The following is a 16,104-nucleotide window of genomic DNA, read 5'->3' on the forward strand; positions in this document are numbered from 1 at the left end:
CTATTACAGGGTGCCTACATTTTGCTTGACAAACTTTTGTAGCTACTTTTAGTTTAGGGAGGTTTTGGGGGCGAAAAAGTACATTTTTATCATAGTGTTATTACCACTTCTATTTATGATCTGAATACTCCCCCTACAAGAAACACAATTAAAAAAAAAAAAAAAATATCATACCTGCTTTGTACTCACAAAGTTGAACATTTAACTAGTTTTGATGTTTAACTTGCAGTAGATTTACACCCTTCTTTACGCCTCAGAGTTGGAGCAGGCTGCTATGGACACAGTGACACGTAGTTATGTGCATAATTTGTTGGACAAATGTTTTTTGTAGTTTTGCCTCTGTACAACACCATGGTGGATTTTAATTAATCACCCTTGTCTGAATCTGAGCAGAGACCATAGCCCTGTACACTTCACAGTCCATCCTGCTGCTTCTATCAGCAATAAACACTGGTGACCACTGGCAGCCATATATGCACATGGTATAACATTGCCTCCACCATAGATAATGTGGTATGCTTCAGATCAGGAGCTGCTTCTCTCCTTTTCTCTTCCCATCATTCTGGTTTCATCCGTCCAAATATTTTTTTTCTCCAGAGCTGTGCCGGCTCTTTAAGATGTTTCCCAGTTAAGTGTAATCCGGCCTTCTTCTTCTTAAGTATAACCAGTGGTTTGCATCTTGTTTTGAACCCTCTGTATTTACATTTATGAAAGCGGCTCTTTATTGTAGACCTGATGACACACCTGCCTCTTGACTTGATAAGGTGTTTTTTTTCTTAACCATGAAAATATTTCAGTCATCATCCCCTTTAGTCTACTGTGGTTTTCCAGGCCTTTCGGTGTTTCTGACCTGACCGGTGCATTAACTCTTTAACAGCCTAATAATGGCCTCCCTCACTTGCACTGACATCTCTTTGGTCTCACTTTTAAAGTTTGAGTGAAAAGCTATAAAATACAAATTCAACACTTTTTTTAATCAATTTCTGATACCATGTCTGCTTCATATGTCATGAAATAGGAAGAGGCCTCACATGGCCATTAAACTGCTTGCTAATTGTTCAATTATTTGAGCATCTGAAAACTGGGGATTACGCATAAAAACAGCTGCAATTCCTAAACAGTTAACACAATACTCTTGTTAAACCCTCTTGCATCAAACCTCAATGTCTACACATAGGTTTTTTTTAAATCCACTGTGGCGTTGTACAGAGGCAAAACTGCAAAACACGTGTCTTTGTCCTGTAACTTATGGACCTAACAGTAGGTTGTATTTTTTATGAGTCAGTTGTCTTTGTGATCCGTGCCCCGTGGTGCACCACGGCACTGCTGTTTAGGAAACCGCTGACAGATACAAGGGAATGGGTCCAGCAGGTGTGACTTTCCATACACAGAAGTCAGTGTCTGACTTTCACAAGTTGTAAAGTGTAATTAGACTTTTTAAAAAACTTGTATGGCCTCCCACATTCATAAAAGCCTCTGTATGTAATTCTGAATGATGCTGACTCAGTTCTCAGCAGTGTGCTGCACAGAGGTATTAGCCTATATTCAGTTTTGTTAGATGTTATAGTAAAGCTGCCCTTAAGGCTCAGTTACTTTGATAAAATGTGGATTTACTGTAATGGGGAAAATCACACAACCTTTCAGAATGAGGGGTCCTGTATTCTTTACTCCCTCTTGAAATTTGTCACACAAATACTAACACAACACATACTTGCCTGACAGGCAGCAAAAACAGTACACGGTGCATTCAGTTAAATAAATCTTCAACTGTTGAAATAAGATTTTTTTTTTCCCCCTTTAATGCAATATTCTCCAAAACAATCTTTCCTGTCCAATTCTTTAAACCACTTTCACGTGAAACACTGCTGTGCATATTAAGATAAACAATGCCAAATCTTTAGTTTGCTTTGTTTACAGTAAGACCAGTCACAGATCAACAAAGACCCCAAGCATCCAACAGCATCTCAACAAGTGGAGGAAGCGATATTTCTGAGAGTTTATGTTAAGCTGTAGAACGTCAGGATTAATGGAGTCAAGTTGGTGTCATGTTCATATTGTAGTCCGACTTAGTCTTCTATGTTCAATTATATGCAGACTTCAAAACAGCATGAGGTAAAGAATCACTGCCTCATTAGAAACTGAACAATGCAGGATGCAGTCGGGATGCAGAAGTATGTTTCACATTAATGATCGTATTGTGAAATACACAAAGAATTTATGAAAGTGTTTGAGATCTTTAAAACATTGACAGCAAGTCCCCCCCCCAATCAATCTACAATTTTCTTTTAATTTGGCACATCGGATTCTGTCGACCTGTAACACACATTTAGACACACACATAGAAACAAGTTGGAAAGTTTATGAGAGCTGAACTGCTGCATCGGTTTATGATACTGTAAGATAAGGTTTTGTGAAAGAGCAGCGTCGATATGGAAGGTAAAGGGAGACGAGGCGTGAAGTCTGCGTCGTTGGTAAAATCTTAAGAGGAGATATGCTTGAACTCCTACTAAAGCTAACAATGAAGAAATACAGTTTGCATTGTCCAAAGACATTCATGTGACCTTTACCGTTCTTCAAAATCAGATTTTTTTTCCTTCTTCCAGCTGGTCCCTTTAGGGGTCACCACAGCGGATAATCTCACCGTATCCCTCGCATCCTCCTCTATCACACCAACCCTCTGCACATTTCATACATCTGCATTTAAAATTTAAAAAAAAAATCCTTGTTTATATGCATCAATACAATATGACGTCGATTGCATGATGTATTCCCACAAACCAGCCACCCTTCACATCCTAAACCTGTGGCACGTCATCGTGTGTGATACAAACATCCTGTACTGTGCGTACTCAGTCAGGGGGACAGGGGACGGGACGCGTGTTCCTACATGTCCTTTTCAGCCATTTGTACATTGTTAAAAAATATATAAAACATTAAAGAGAAAAATTACAGCTTCATTCAGGTTAAAAACACATTATCAATGGTTCTCCTCAAAGCTATTTACAAATCTCTGTGTGGTAACTAGTCGTCATTCAGCTGTCAAAGCAGGAGAGAGTAGGAGTCTGTTTCGAGGGAGGAAATGTGTTATTTAACAGCTCAGATGAGCCACTTTTCTTTGGACTTTGAAAAAGATGGGATTCTTTTTTAAAAATATTTTGGAGTATTTGGGGAAAGGTTGGAAACTATAAGAAATATCAGATTAAAAATGTACCTTTTCTTCATTTTTCCACATCAAACTATGACAAGGGACCCTTTTACGCTGCACAAGTTAACCCCCTGAACCAGTAGATTTTTTTTTCCTCCAGCATTGAATAGATCTTTACAGATTCTTAAGCATTTAAAAAAAATTTAAAAGAGGAAAAACTAATTTGTTGCATTAATTACAGCCCTATGCAAATGGCGGGCAAAGCAATCATCGTGTATATGGAAATTTAATTAGAAGACAGTTTCTCCAATTTGCTGAAACAGCACCAGGATTCAAGAGATAGAACTGCTGCTGGTTAAAAAAAAAAAAAAAAAAAAAGCACACAGACAATCATTTTCATTCAGTGTAAATTATAGCAGTCCACTTTTCAAACATGACATGGTGGGGGTACTTTGCACTGCTGAACACTTGCAGAGGGAAACACAAAGCACTGATAGAAAGGTATGCGGTCATAAACAGACATCAGACCAGCGTGTTTGATCAGTCAAGGTTGGTTGACACTTAACTTTGCAACCACTGGCTGAAGTTTAACTATAAACACAGCAGTGCTATCAAAGGATTCTGTGACATGATCATCACATCCAGTTTAGGATCACTGAGGTAGAAACTTTTTTTTTTTTTTTAAACATGTTAATTGTTAATTGAAATACTCCAGTACCATCATTCCAGCTGCATTTGTTAACACCACCATCCAAGTTTAAGTGAAAATACCAATTTAGGTAAATTAACTGAATTTTTCTTAGAAAAACATCATTAGTTAATGGTTACGTGGTGTAAAGGAATCACACTTTTACATTAAAATGCAATAGGAGTCAGTTTTTGAAACATCAATGCTTGGGTCTCTTACCAATTAACACTGTCTACTACCCTTTTACTGTCCGTGCAGCATATTCATTCAAATAAAATGAAGTAAAAAGAACCATTAGTGAAATAAAACAACCCCAATCCCACATTCATTCAAAGTTTCTGTAAGGCATTCCTTCACAAGGTCAATTGTACCAGCAGAGTGTGCAGCTTCTTCTTCCCAAACTTCAGCTCCTCATTCTGACATTTGCCAGCAAAAGAAAAGTGTTCTCGTTAGCCATCTTCACAGTTTCTCTGCCAGAGATGCGAGCCTTCCCAGCTTCTCCTGCTCAGTCTTTAACACAGCTCTGGCAATGGCTTTGGTCTGTCCTGCAGCTAAAATTAGAAACTATACATACAAGAGAGCCACAACTCTGAAAAGTCATTAGATTCATGCAAGAGACTGTACAGACTTTGAGTAAACTGTCCCAGATAGATGGGACAGGAGATTGAGGTGCAGTCCTATCTGCAGGAGGAGCCCAGCACGCTGCCCGTCGAGGGCGTAGTGGGAGTAGCACTGTAATGGGGGTAGTTGTCGTTTGGTGAGGGGCTTGGGAGGATGGAGTTTCCGTTGGTTGGGGAGCAGCTGAGCTGGAGCCTCCGCAGGTACTCGGCGTGAACGGGTTTGTGGCTCTGCAGCACTTTGATGGCCTCTTCCACGGTGAACCACTCCCGCTTACGGCCTGCAGATGGAGACAGAGAACTGAAGATCAGGTTTCCCTGAACCACCAACAGAAACTATTACCTTTGTGCTAGTATACAGAAACTGATGCAAAGCCACTGAACCCTTCTTTCTTTTTTCTATCGGCTAATTTTACTTCATATCAAAGATAAAAGGTGACTGTGAGCTTTAATAGCTGCTGAAAGTTACCCTCTATTCACTGTTAGAAGAAAAACAATGAAAAATGAGGTGAAGGATAAGCGAAAGATAATGGATATATGGATGGAGGTGAAGCAAGACAGAAATAGTTTACTGAAAGTCACCATGAGGAACTTAAGCCATTTGCCTGTTTATGGTATCCATCTCTATCTATTGCATCTTCAAACTCACACAAATACCTGAAAACCTTAAAAATATCCACATATTAACATATTCTATAAAGGCTTTTAGAGTTCAAAGCAAGAACAGAGGGGATGCATTAGGCACAGACTGGATACTGACGTCCATGGCACTGACAGCTTTAATATACTGCAGCTAAGTACCACTGCAGTAATGATCAGTGGCCTAGATTTATAGGCACCTGTTGTAATTGCCAATGCCCATATGGTCTCTATGCAGTACACTGGCCTTGGCATAAATAAAAAAAAGATACAGTATACTGTGTAAGAGGGTGAGGGGTGGTTGTTACCTATGTTGACAGAGTCTTCCCAGTCCTCCAGGGTTTCTGTCACAGTCAACACATACACGTACGTCCGGTGCTTCCGATCTTGGTTTTGCTTTAAGGATCAGAGAATAAACAAATACAATATAAAGACATTCACAACAAAATTTGCCAGTTTTAATGAGAAAAGTTGCAAATTTTATAATGCAACATGCACATTTTAAACACTTATGTACATTTCACATGCTTGTCCTTGTGTGAACAGCTTACCTCAAATACACCAAGCAAGCGTCCCAGTTTGCCCTTCACACCAGCCTGAGCAATAGATAAAGGAAAAATCGTTTATTTCTACTGGCTGAGGTGTTTGGCAAGCACAGAGTACACTTCTTTGTGAGGGCAGAGTAGCTCTGGATTCACAACGAGATCAGTCACACAGATGAATAGAAAGTGAGAATAACACAAAAGCAACGTTCAAGCCCAGCTATGTTCTGCATCAATACAGTGGGGACAGAACAGACCACCAGATACCTGCCCCAAAACAAAAAATATAGAGCCACACAGACTATATGACATAGATGTAAAAGATTTCACTGTCATTTGTACTGTACCGGGACCATCACCTGGGCGGCAAAAAACTTGAATCCTGGAGTGTTTTTACACTAATACAAGTGTGCCCCTTTCATAACTCGTTTTATTAATTCAGATATACTCTGCCCTGTTCACGGGCCTCAAATTACTGTTAACACATATGACATCTGCCCTTTTACACTGCTCAAGTGTCTGTGTCTGTCCCACTGATGTGTCCAGCAGGAAAGGCTACACGGTTTGTGAATGCACAGGAATCCTGTGAAGAGCCAAGTTTAGAACACTGACGTTGCTGAGAACACAAGGTTCTCAACCGGGGGGGACCTCTGAAATACCATCGGGCTCCTCAGTCACCCAGCTGCTGACACTGTAGCCCTTCAGAATAATCTCACTCTTAGCTTACTTACTGCTGCTGACCGAGTAACTCAGTTATTCTCATCTGAGCATGTTCTTGTTTAGAGGCAAAAAAAAAAAAAAAGAAAGAAAAGAAAAACTGCCAGTGCTGTGAGAGTATCACACTTGTGCACCGAAGAATGTGGATGTGAGATATTTTTCTGGATTTTTAGTGACTATTTAGGTGTAATACAAATGATAGCAGTATTAGGCTCCGACTGGGTCTGTCTGGTCTTTCTCTCTCTGCATCGCTGCACAAAACTGCTTCACTTTGGAGTCCAGACTTGATTCATAGGACATTAAAAATAAGTCAGTGCACAGATTTATTTACCTCCTCAAACACCTCTCGCACTGCTGCACCACATGGCTCCTCCTCTGGCTCCATCCCTCCCCCGGGGACGATCCACTGGTCCGGGTGACGACTGCTGCTGACCAGCAGAACCTGTCAAAAGAGAGAGGGGACAAAAAAAACAAAAAAAACAAAAAAAACTTTAGGAAATGCAGCTTATGTTGTTATTGTTTAACTCATTTTAGTGTGGGTTTTAGCACACAATAGTACACTGAGGTATAAAACCAATTTTGAGTGGCCAACATTGCAACTTGAGGACTTGACCTAAGCCACCTTCAGACTCAAAACATCACAGATAAAGACTGATGATTGGTGTTGACTTGGTGCTCCTCGTGAGATACTAAAGACAGGATTACACTCACTTGCAGGACCAAACACGGACAGCTGTGGACAACAGGGACACACAGGTGGTCTTATTATAATACTTCCTGATCTTTGCAAAGAGGATCCATGCACATTTAATTCTCTTAACGGATGCAGTGTTCAACACATTTGCCTAACACATGAAAAATATCTGGTTCAAGACCAGGAGGCAACACAAACTTAGCCTCGGGAGTCACAAGCTAGTGCACTCCTAGTGCTCATCCCAAGCCCAGATAAATGGGAGGGTTGATTAATTAATGCCGGTGTCCATGTGGTTCCAACACAACATGACCTCAGTGAACAATGCATGTAAGCCTGGCTGGGGGCCCCTAAAATTCCGTCAGTGCTCCTCTGAGCGGCCTGCTGGGGTTTGAATTACACTACAGTTGCAGTGTCCACTGATATGCACAGATCAGATGTGCCTGTGTCTGCGGTTTGCGGTAGTATCCATACAGCAATCAAAACGGACACGAGCACACCTGCTATGAACATTATCACATTCGCATGGAGCAATGCCACCATCATTAACACTTACAGCCAACACGGGTATTAAAAGATAAACAATAAAACAGGATTCTGTCTCGATTCACGTGTGATTCAAGTACATTTTAGCATTTTTTTCTCCATCCCAATGAAAACATACACAAGGGGGTGGGGGGGGGACAAAGGGGCCAAGCAGTGAACATAGATGCATTAGTGTGAGAAAGCAGCATGTGTAACAGATGGCAAACACCGTAACCCAACTGACTTCATATGCAGTAATCTGCAAGAGAGGTCAGCCTGTCGTTTGATCCCACGTAAGCTTTCGTATGGCTTCCCTTACGTTCTCTAATGGGATTGTGACTGCAACTACCTGAGGCCTTCTGAGGTGCTTCTAAATTGCCGGGGCTGAAGGCCAAACCGATTGTCTGACTGATACATCACATGCCTGGTGGCCTCGCCTATCAGTTGCCGGTTGCTGCCTTGCTCACATGCCTGACTCATCCAGCTGTTCGTTCCCAGCCGATACAGGTTAGGGTAGGGGTGAGGAGGAACAAACACCAAACGTGAAAATGTGGATTGTGTAAGTGTGTGCATGCTCAGGAAAGATTTTCCAAGAGACGAGAAGGTTAAAGAAGAAAAATAAATAAATCACACAACAGGTGTTTATCCTATGCGACAGGTGTATTGCTTACATAATATACAGTAAATGATGTATTAAATGAAGGGAAATTTACACTACAAGCAGTACAAGCAGTGCTGGTGCAGGTCATGTCGTACTCTCAGGAAGGTGCAAAGTGTAAGAAATGTGCAAAGTAGAACCCGGAAACCTGCGTCGGTAAGCTCCTTCAATGATAGGATGGCTTTTGCCAGCAAGATCTTTTATTGTATTTCTCATACGCGGCAATAATTTTTGTTTGTCCTCATTCATAAATGTGAATGTCACCTGGCAGAAGTCATTACTGTGCCGAGTTCCACACAGGGTCTGCTATTTCAGGGGGATGACATGATTTAAAAAAAAAACAAAAACAAACAAAAAAAAACACACTTTTTGCTCTCAAGTGTGTGTGCTGAGTTGCAGCCAGTGAGGCTTAAATCTCAGATCTGTAAGCTGAGAGTGTGGGATGTATACAAAATAGGCAGCTTCCGGGGCAGCGAGGACAAAGCAGATTTTAGCATTTAGTTGTTCGCTGAAGAGGAATTATTCATCCATCCTCACAAAGGGAGGGTATGTAGTTTTGGAATGTAGAGACTTGAATCGACATATTACAAACAATCTTTAATTAAAGGTTTGCTTCTTCACGTGTACCTCTGAGATGAACGCAGATCCATATTTCATGCAAAGGGAACACCAGTGGAGCACATTTTACTAAGAACATGTATGCGAGGCAAAATATTTTCTCTTAAAATTAAACCCTCTCTCTCCCTCTACAAACCATGTTTTGAGTTGGGGGGTTTTCACCCTAAGGGTTCAGATGATTTCAAACACTTATTATAAAATTTTTATTTGAACTGTCTATTCATTACTTTTCACTAACTCTTGCTTCTGGCATAATGCTATGACTTTTATTGATGCTTCAGGCTTTACTGCCACTGACGTTTATACATTTTAGTTGTTTCTGTATTCTCTTTTTTCAGTTGGCTGTATTTTAGTGTACTTACTTTGTGTATTTTTTTGTGTTAGACCCCCTTTTGCTGCCAAAACAGCTCTGACCCATTGAGGCACGGACTCTACTGAAGGTGTGCTGTGGTATCTGTCACCAAGATGTTAGCAACAGATCCTTTCAGTGAGGCCTCCATGGACTCGAACTTGTTTCTCCAGCACATCCCACAGATGCTCGACTGGATTGAGATGTGGGGTATCTGGAGGCCAAGTCAACACCTCAAACTCATTGTTGTGCTTATCAAACAATTCTTGAACCATCCACAAGGATGGCAGGACCCAAGGTTTCCCAGCAGAATATTACTTCCGCCATCTTGCCTTCTTCTTCTTCAGACCAGGCCACCTTCTTCCATTGCTACGCGGTCCAATTCTGATACTCATGTGTCCATTGTTGGTGCTTTCAGCAGGTGACAGGGGTCATGCATGCGTACCCTGACTGGTCTGTGGCTATGCAGCCTCATGCACAGCAAACTGTGATACACTCTCTATTCTGACAACTGTCTATCAGAACCAGCATTAACTTTTTCTGCAATTTGAGCTACAGTAGCTCATCTGTTGGATCAGGCCACACAGGCCAGCCTTCACTCTCCATGTGCATCAGTGAGCCTTGGCTTCCCATGACCCTGTCACTGGTTCATCACTGTTCTGACCCAGTTGTCTAGCCATTACAATTTGGCCCCTGTAAAACTCTTTCAAATCCTCACACTTGCCCATCTTTCCTGCTTCTAACATCAACTTTGAGGACAGAATGTTCACTTGCTCCCTACGATATCCCACCCACTAACAGGTGCCACGATGAAGAGTGTTATTCACTTCACCAGTCAGAGGTCATAATGTTATGCTTGATCAGTGTAAAGGTTAAATAAAAACAAAACAAAAAACATTATAGTACAGTTTAATTAAGCTCCCCCTTGGGACCTGTAGATGAACCCACCAAATAAGACCAGTATGCACAAAAAACAGCACACAGGCTACAATTTAAAGAGGCCAAAAACAAAATAACTCACACCAGGACGGTAGGTCAACAGTCAGCTGACAGTAAACTCTGAGCACAGAAAACCCACTTATGTTTAGAAAGAAGGTCAGGATGGAGGAGAAGCCTCAGGGCAGAGTTATTATAGTTCTGAAGTTGGTTCATTGGCTGACTATGTAACCACAAATGGTCAACATACAGTTAAAGCAAAGAGTCTTTTGTTACCTTAGTTAACAGAAGCTGTTGTGTTGAATAACATTAAGAAACTGGCAGACTGAGACTAAAGCCATTTCCTTTATGTCTTTATTTTATTATAATTTTGAAAGTACGCAATATATTTTCCCCTCTAATAACTAGTATGTATTTACATTTCATTATTTGTTTCACACATATTTTTAGGCTATATCAACTATAGAGGAGGAAAAAAAAAAAAAAAAAAAAAAACGTGCCTTGGGGGAGGCACCGTTTGTTTTGTTTGCTCATTTCTTTCTTTGACTATGTCCAAAATGTATTAATCAAGGAAAAGATGATTTAGGCAATAACCAACTTCCATCTGCAGTCCCTGGGTAGTTAAAAGAAAGAAAAAAAACAAAAAACAATGAGATATTGTTACTACACGCACAGACTATAACAAATGAAAAGCAAATATCAAAGTGTAGAATTATATTAAAAACAAGAAAACAGTTAAAATGAAATTAATGTTCACAAGACTAGTTTTGAAATCATTTGGAAGCATATTCCAAACTTTAATTGTTTTACAGGAGAAGGCTGACTGTGGAATATTGGTGCCTCGTTAAGGCGCGCTGCAGTCTCCTCTTGTGGTGGACCTGGTACTCTACTCATTAGCTCAGAGCAGGACTGGACAAATCTCCTCAAAAGTGGCGGAGCAGCATTATGAATAATCCTGTGTACTAACATATGCCCAAATACAGTATTAGATTATCAAAACTTAAGTATTATACTCAGCAAGCATATGATAGATGGTATGATTTTCTGTCCATAACTTCAAAAGCCTGGAACGTTAGTCTTGTGCCTGTGACCAGCATGACTAAGAATCAGTGCATCCAAGTATATCTTAGATGTAACTGTCTATATGAGCTCCTAATATGTTTACAATTACCCACCCATAGTGTTGTGATTTACACATTTGCTGAAGAAGTAAAATACCCCCAGTTTGATCCCAGGAGGAGACAAGTACCTACAGATTGCATCAGGAAGGGCACCCAGCATGCATACTTACTGTGGTAACCCACTTCTTTACATTACAGTATATGATACATCTTTATTATTCTTTCAAAAATTTAAGAGTGGAGCCTAAGGTAATCCCTAAAGGTTTACACTCATCAACACTTTAACTCTTTTCCCATCAGAGATGTTTGGGAGAACACGTTTCCTTGTGTTTATACAGAAGGAACTTGGTTGCTTTTCCTCTATGTTCAGAATAACAGGAGATTTATACTTCTGCTGTAGGTACATCGTAACTCCAAACCCCTCTAAAACCCTACAACACATTGTGATTGGCCTGTTCAGTGCCATGGATTCCTCCTATACTTTTGCTGCAGTTTTTGAATTAATCAGTGAGAGAACAACAATTATCGCCACAGTATAAAGAACAACAATCATAGCTTCCATACAAGGACTCACAGATGTCAGCAAATTCCGGGAAGGAACTTGCCGAAATTATCGAAATGGATGTGAGGGAATGTACAAAGAGGGAGAACCTGAGGGACAAATACGTTTGCCCCCCCACCCACCCACCAAAAAAACCTGACCACAACAAAGAGAAGGAACCCAGGAGGGAAATAAGTCCTGGGATTTTATTTGTTTCTATCGTGGCTGGCATTACATATAAAACAGTGGGACATGACCACGAGGTAATTAACACCATGCACAAACACGAATGCTGGCAACAGCATCAGCTACTACATAGGTTATGAGCTAACCCCCACAAAGATTCACTGCAGAAGTCCAAATCAGCCATCAATTGTTTAGCTACTTTGTAACTTTTTGCAACTTGCTCTGGGTCTTTACCATGTACATAGAACACTGCATTTGTACTATTTTGCAACTCACACCACTTACTGGACCCCAGTGTGAAAAAGGAACCAAGGCGTGCACGCATAAATCTCCTCTGGATAGTGAAATACACAGCACACAAACATAATAAATCAGCCATTAACTGACCTCCAACTTACACAAAAAAAAAAAAAAAAATCAAACCAATGCTGCAAAGCTACACAGATTAAAATGAACAAGACATGGCAGTGACACGGATGCTGTAAAGCACAAAAGTCACTGAATACATAAACTCTCTGATCACTAGTTCAGTTCATGGTAGTTAAAAACAGAGGCTATGAGAGTCAGTCTTCTGGCATTTCCTCAAAGCGGGGACAGCAGGGAGGAATACTCTGGAGGACATAAACACCCCCCCCCCCCCCCCCCCCCCCACGGGGGACCGCCTGTAGCTGTCAAATAAAAAAAGGCTCCAAGTGCCAGGCCGGGAGCAGGACGACAGAATGATGTAAAGTCCCAGACACCGAATCACAGTGGAGGGCCACGATCGATGCCGCTAAGACAGTAATATAGTGGCTGCACTATGACAACTAATAAGAATCATAAACAGGCAACTTGAGAACGTGGCAGAGACGCAGAGAACGCGTACACCTTAATTCCTGATCTTAAGATGTAGCATCCTCTCACACTGATATGCTCCCCCTGCCATTTCCATTATGACAGCATTTATTACCTGCTGGGATACTTTCAATATCAAGTCACAGGGTACAATGTGATAAACACAGAGGTTACTACTGAAACTGTCATTCTGGTAAAGCGTCTCTCACTCTAAATGATCCGTGTACTTATGGCATTAAAATTTGCTGTGATAAAAGCCTTCTGGCAATAACTGCTCAGTCTGGTACAGGAATGGAGATCTTAAGCAAGAATGCCACCTACTATTCAACAGGAACTATTCCAACTATTCTTTGAGGGACCCCCCCTTCTTTTGCCACAAGGGGTTGCCACAGCGGGTAGTTGCATGTTTGATTTTTACCCCAGATGCCCTTCCCGTCGCAACCCCAAAGGGGAGTTGTATCTCTGGGTGGAACTGAAGTAGTGACAGCAACCACTGTCTGGCTCAGGAGAGATATGTTGGTCCACCCTATTATAGTGTACAGGCCCTTTTTTAAAAAAAAAAAAAAAAAAAAAAAAAAACAGAGCCCTGCAGAGGACATTGGTCTAAACTACAAACTCAAAATAAAAGCTCAAAATAAAAGTCTATGAATCTCTCCCCCGGCTATGTGTCTCCATCACTGTGGTCGTTTCTGAGGTCTCAAGACTGACACGGAAGTATGTGACGTTAAATTAAAAACTTCTTCAGGATCTTTTTTTTTTTTTCCTCCAACGTCCCTCGTGGGGCTCCATATTTTTTTTTTTTAGACCAACGGTAGAAAAAAAAAAAAAAAAAAAATGCAGAAGAAAGATGGAGGACCAAACCAAAACAATGATGTTTTCAGGTTGGAAAGCCAAAATGTATTTTCTGTCACCACTGGGGAAAGCTGTGATGAAATCATATTAGACTTAAAGTAGATCAGACATACAGAAAAACACTAACACTACTTATTTAATTATGCATTTCTACAGCTTATCACTGTATTTGTGAAATGTAAAAACGATCCCAACGACTCAGGCGGCCTTATTCAGTTATCACATGTGTCTCTTTGAACTGTCAGGTTCCTATTTTCTTCTGTTAGGAGCTAAACTGTTGCTGTCACAGTACTGGACCCTAAGGGCTCTGTTTTCTCCTTTCTGCTCCAAAACAAAAACAGCTGAGCAGATCTACAGCTCCTGTTTCACCACAGTTGGGTATCCAGTGTCTACACATCTATACTTATAGTTTGTATGTGTTTAAGGAGAGCATGGACACTACAAAGCCTAACGTGTGAATCTTCAAAATCACCATTAGTGACAGCTACAAAAAAAAAAGCATCACACTGGTTCTCTCACTTAAAGCAGTGTCATGTTTATGGCTGCGAGCCCAGACATGCTTGTTAAAGTCCTGAGGGTGGTAGTCACCTACATGCTTCTGTTATCGCAATTAAAAATAAATTCTACGTATGAATCCGCAATTTCACACAACATCCGACTTTCTTTTAAGGCAATGCACTTAAAATTATTGCATAACATTGCATGCACAAACAAGCAGGTATACTGTAAAATTTCAGCTATGGTGTGGTTAACAGCCAAACACTGCAGGGCCCAGGCAGAGCCTCTTAGTGCCTGTCTGGTGACAGCAGACAGTGATGTTTTTTTTCTTCTGCATATTGTGTAACACTTTGTTTATGCCACGCTTTTATATATATATAAAAAAAAAAGGGCTAAATTTAGCCAGGCGAGAATATGCAGGGAACGGCCCTGACTTTTGTGCAAGTATGACTTACTAGTGAAATTGTCATGCATGTAAACCAGTAACCAGCAGACAGAAACATGGGATTTTCTACAGTTTGTAAGTTCATCTAATGTAGCTTGTGATCTTTTTTTTTTTTCCTTTATGGTGGTTGCAAAATGCTACATTGAAAAGGGGATGAAAATTAAAACTTACCCTGCATAAAAACAAACAAACAAATAAACCCCAGCTCTGTCATCTGTGGATGCGGATTAAGCAAGTTTGGGGTAGAAAGCCCTGCTTTAGGTTACCTTAAATCTCCTCTGAGGCAGGTCTAAAGCACATCACTGTGTCACATCCATTCATTATTTACATGTATTGGTCCCTTTAAATCCTAAACAAGAGTATTGCTACGCAGCAGCGCGCCTTAGGCCGGCGGGATGCAGCATAACCGTGAATGAAGGCGCTCGGTCATAGATGCTTACACTGTTTTGACATTACATGTAGCAAAGTGACACTACATTTGATGGATATATTTAAGTAGACCCGTGGCCTATATTTTTATTCCCTCACTCGGCCCACGCCGATGTTAAACCCGTTATTAAAGGAAGCGTACAAGTGAGCGCCTCGCCCCCTTCTGCTAGTTACTTCAAGCTAGAGAAGCGAGCCGGAAGTAACTTTCAAAATAAGAGCCCGTTTTATTTAAGCGCAGTTTCACATCGCGCGGCTGCTCGTGTGTTTTATTTTGGAGAAATGGTGCCATCAGTTATATGATGGTAAGTGAAGATTGCTTGATTGCGCCGCTTTCCCCCCTTTTCTCTACGTGCTCCTCAAACTAGCCTAAACTGGATGGCCCAAGGCGCATCAGCAGCAGCACGCAAACACAAACCAAACAGCACAAACAGCAGCGGCGAGCAAACAAAAACAGTACCCACATAGCTACACCTAGAAGGCAACACCATAAATCAAAGCCCATGACTGTTATTGTGGACGAATGTGTGTTTTGATAATGAGCATCCCTGTGCACTTTGAATGGCTGCTGGATGCAGACTGATTAGGCCACAAAGTCACTACACACAAACGCTACATATTGTTCATAACATGCAGGAAAACACAACGCCACACCGGGGGGGAACCTCTCACCTCTTCTTCACGTTCATTCTTGAAGCACAGACATGCTGCTCTCTTCTTGAAACCCTCGCCGTCGTATGTCCTGGTCTGGTTTGGTTTTAGCTTCATCATGGGTTTGGAAATCTGCCTCCTTCAGTACGAACCGGCAACAAAAAAAAAAAAAAAAAAGAAGGAAAGAAAAGAAAAGAAAAGAAAAAAAAGGTGTGGGGTGTCCAATGAGTTAACAGCACAGCCGCCGCATTGTACTGCTCTGTGTCCGCGGTCCGAGACGGGCAGATCAGGAACGGAGGTTGTTGGAAAGATCTCCTCAGACAATCCTGGATTAAAGCTTGTCCTTGTGACAGGAACAAATATCAGCGCCTCTCTGATATGCAAGTCAAAACTCCAGATGATATCTGCGATCTCCAGTCGGCAGT

The 16,104-nt window shown here is 41.2% G+C and overlaps 1 protein-coding gene across 1 annotated transcript; it reads right to left on the reverse strand.

The window, feature by feature from the left end:
• Nucleotides 1-1,776: 1,776 nt before the first annotated feature.
• On the reverse strand, nt 1,777-15,850 carry nudt4b (nudix (nucleoside diphosphate linked moiety X)-type motif 4b). The gene is made up of 5 exons (XM_030720616.1): nt 15,701-15,850; nt 6,680-6,790; nt 5,641-5,685; nt 5,398-5,485; nt 1,777-4,731 (listed from the first exon to the last, which is right to left on the reverse strand). Exons 1-5 carry the CDS (start codon nt 15,797-15,799, stop codon nt 4,511-4,513), a joined length of 564 nt encoding a protein of 187 aa, XP_030576476.1. The 5' UTR covers nt 15,800-15,850; the 3' UTR covers nt 1,777-4,510.
• Nucleotides 15,851-16,104: the final 254 nt, after the last annotated feature.

The sequence above is a fragment of the Archocentrus centrarchus genome, chromosome 23 (assembly GCF_007364275.1).
Source record: "Archocentrus centrarchus isolate MPI-CPG fArcCen1 chromosome 23, fArcCen1, whole genome shotgun sequence".
In the NCBI taxonomy this organism is placed as follows: Eukaryota; Metazoa; Chordata; class Actinopteri; order Cichliformes; family Cichlidae; genus Archocentrus; species Archocentrus centrarchus.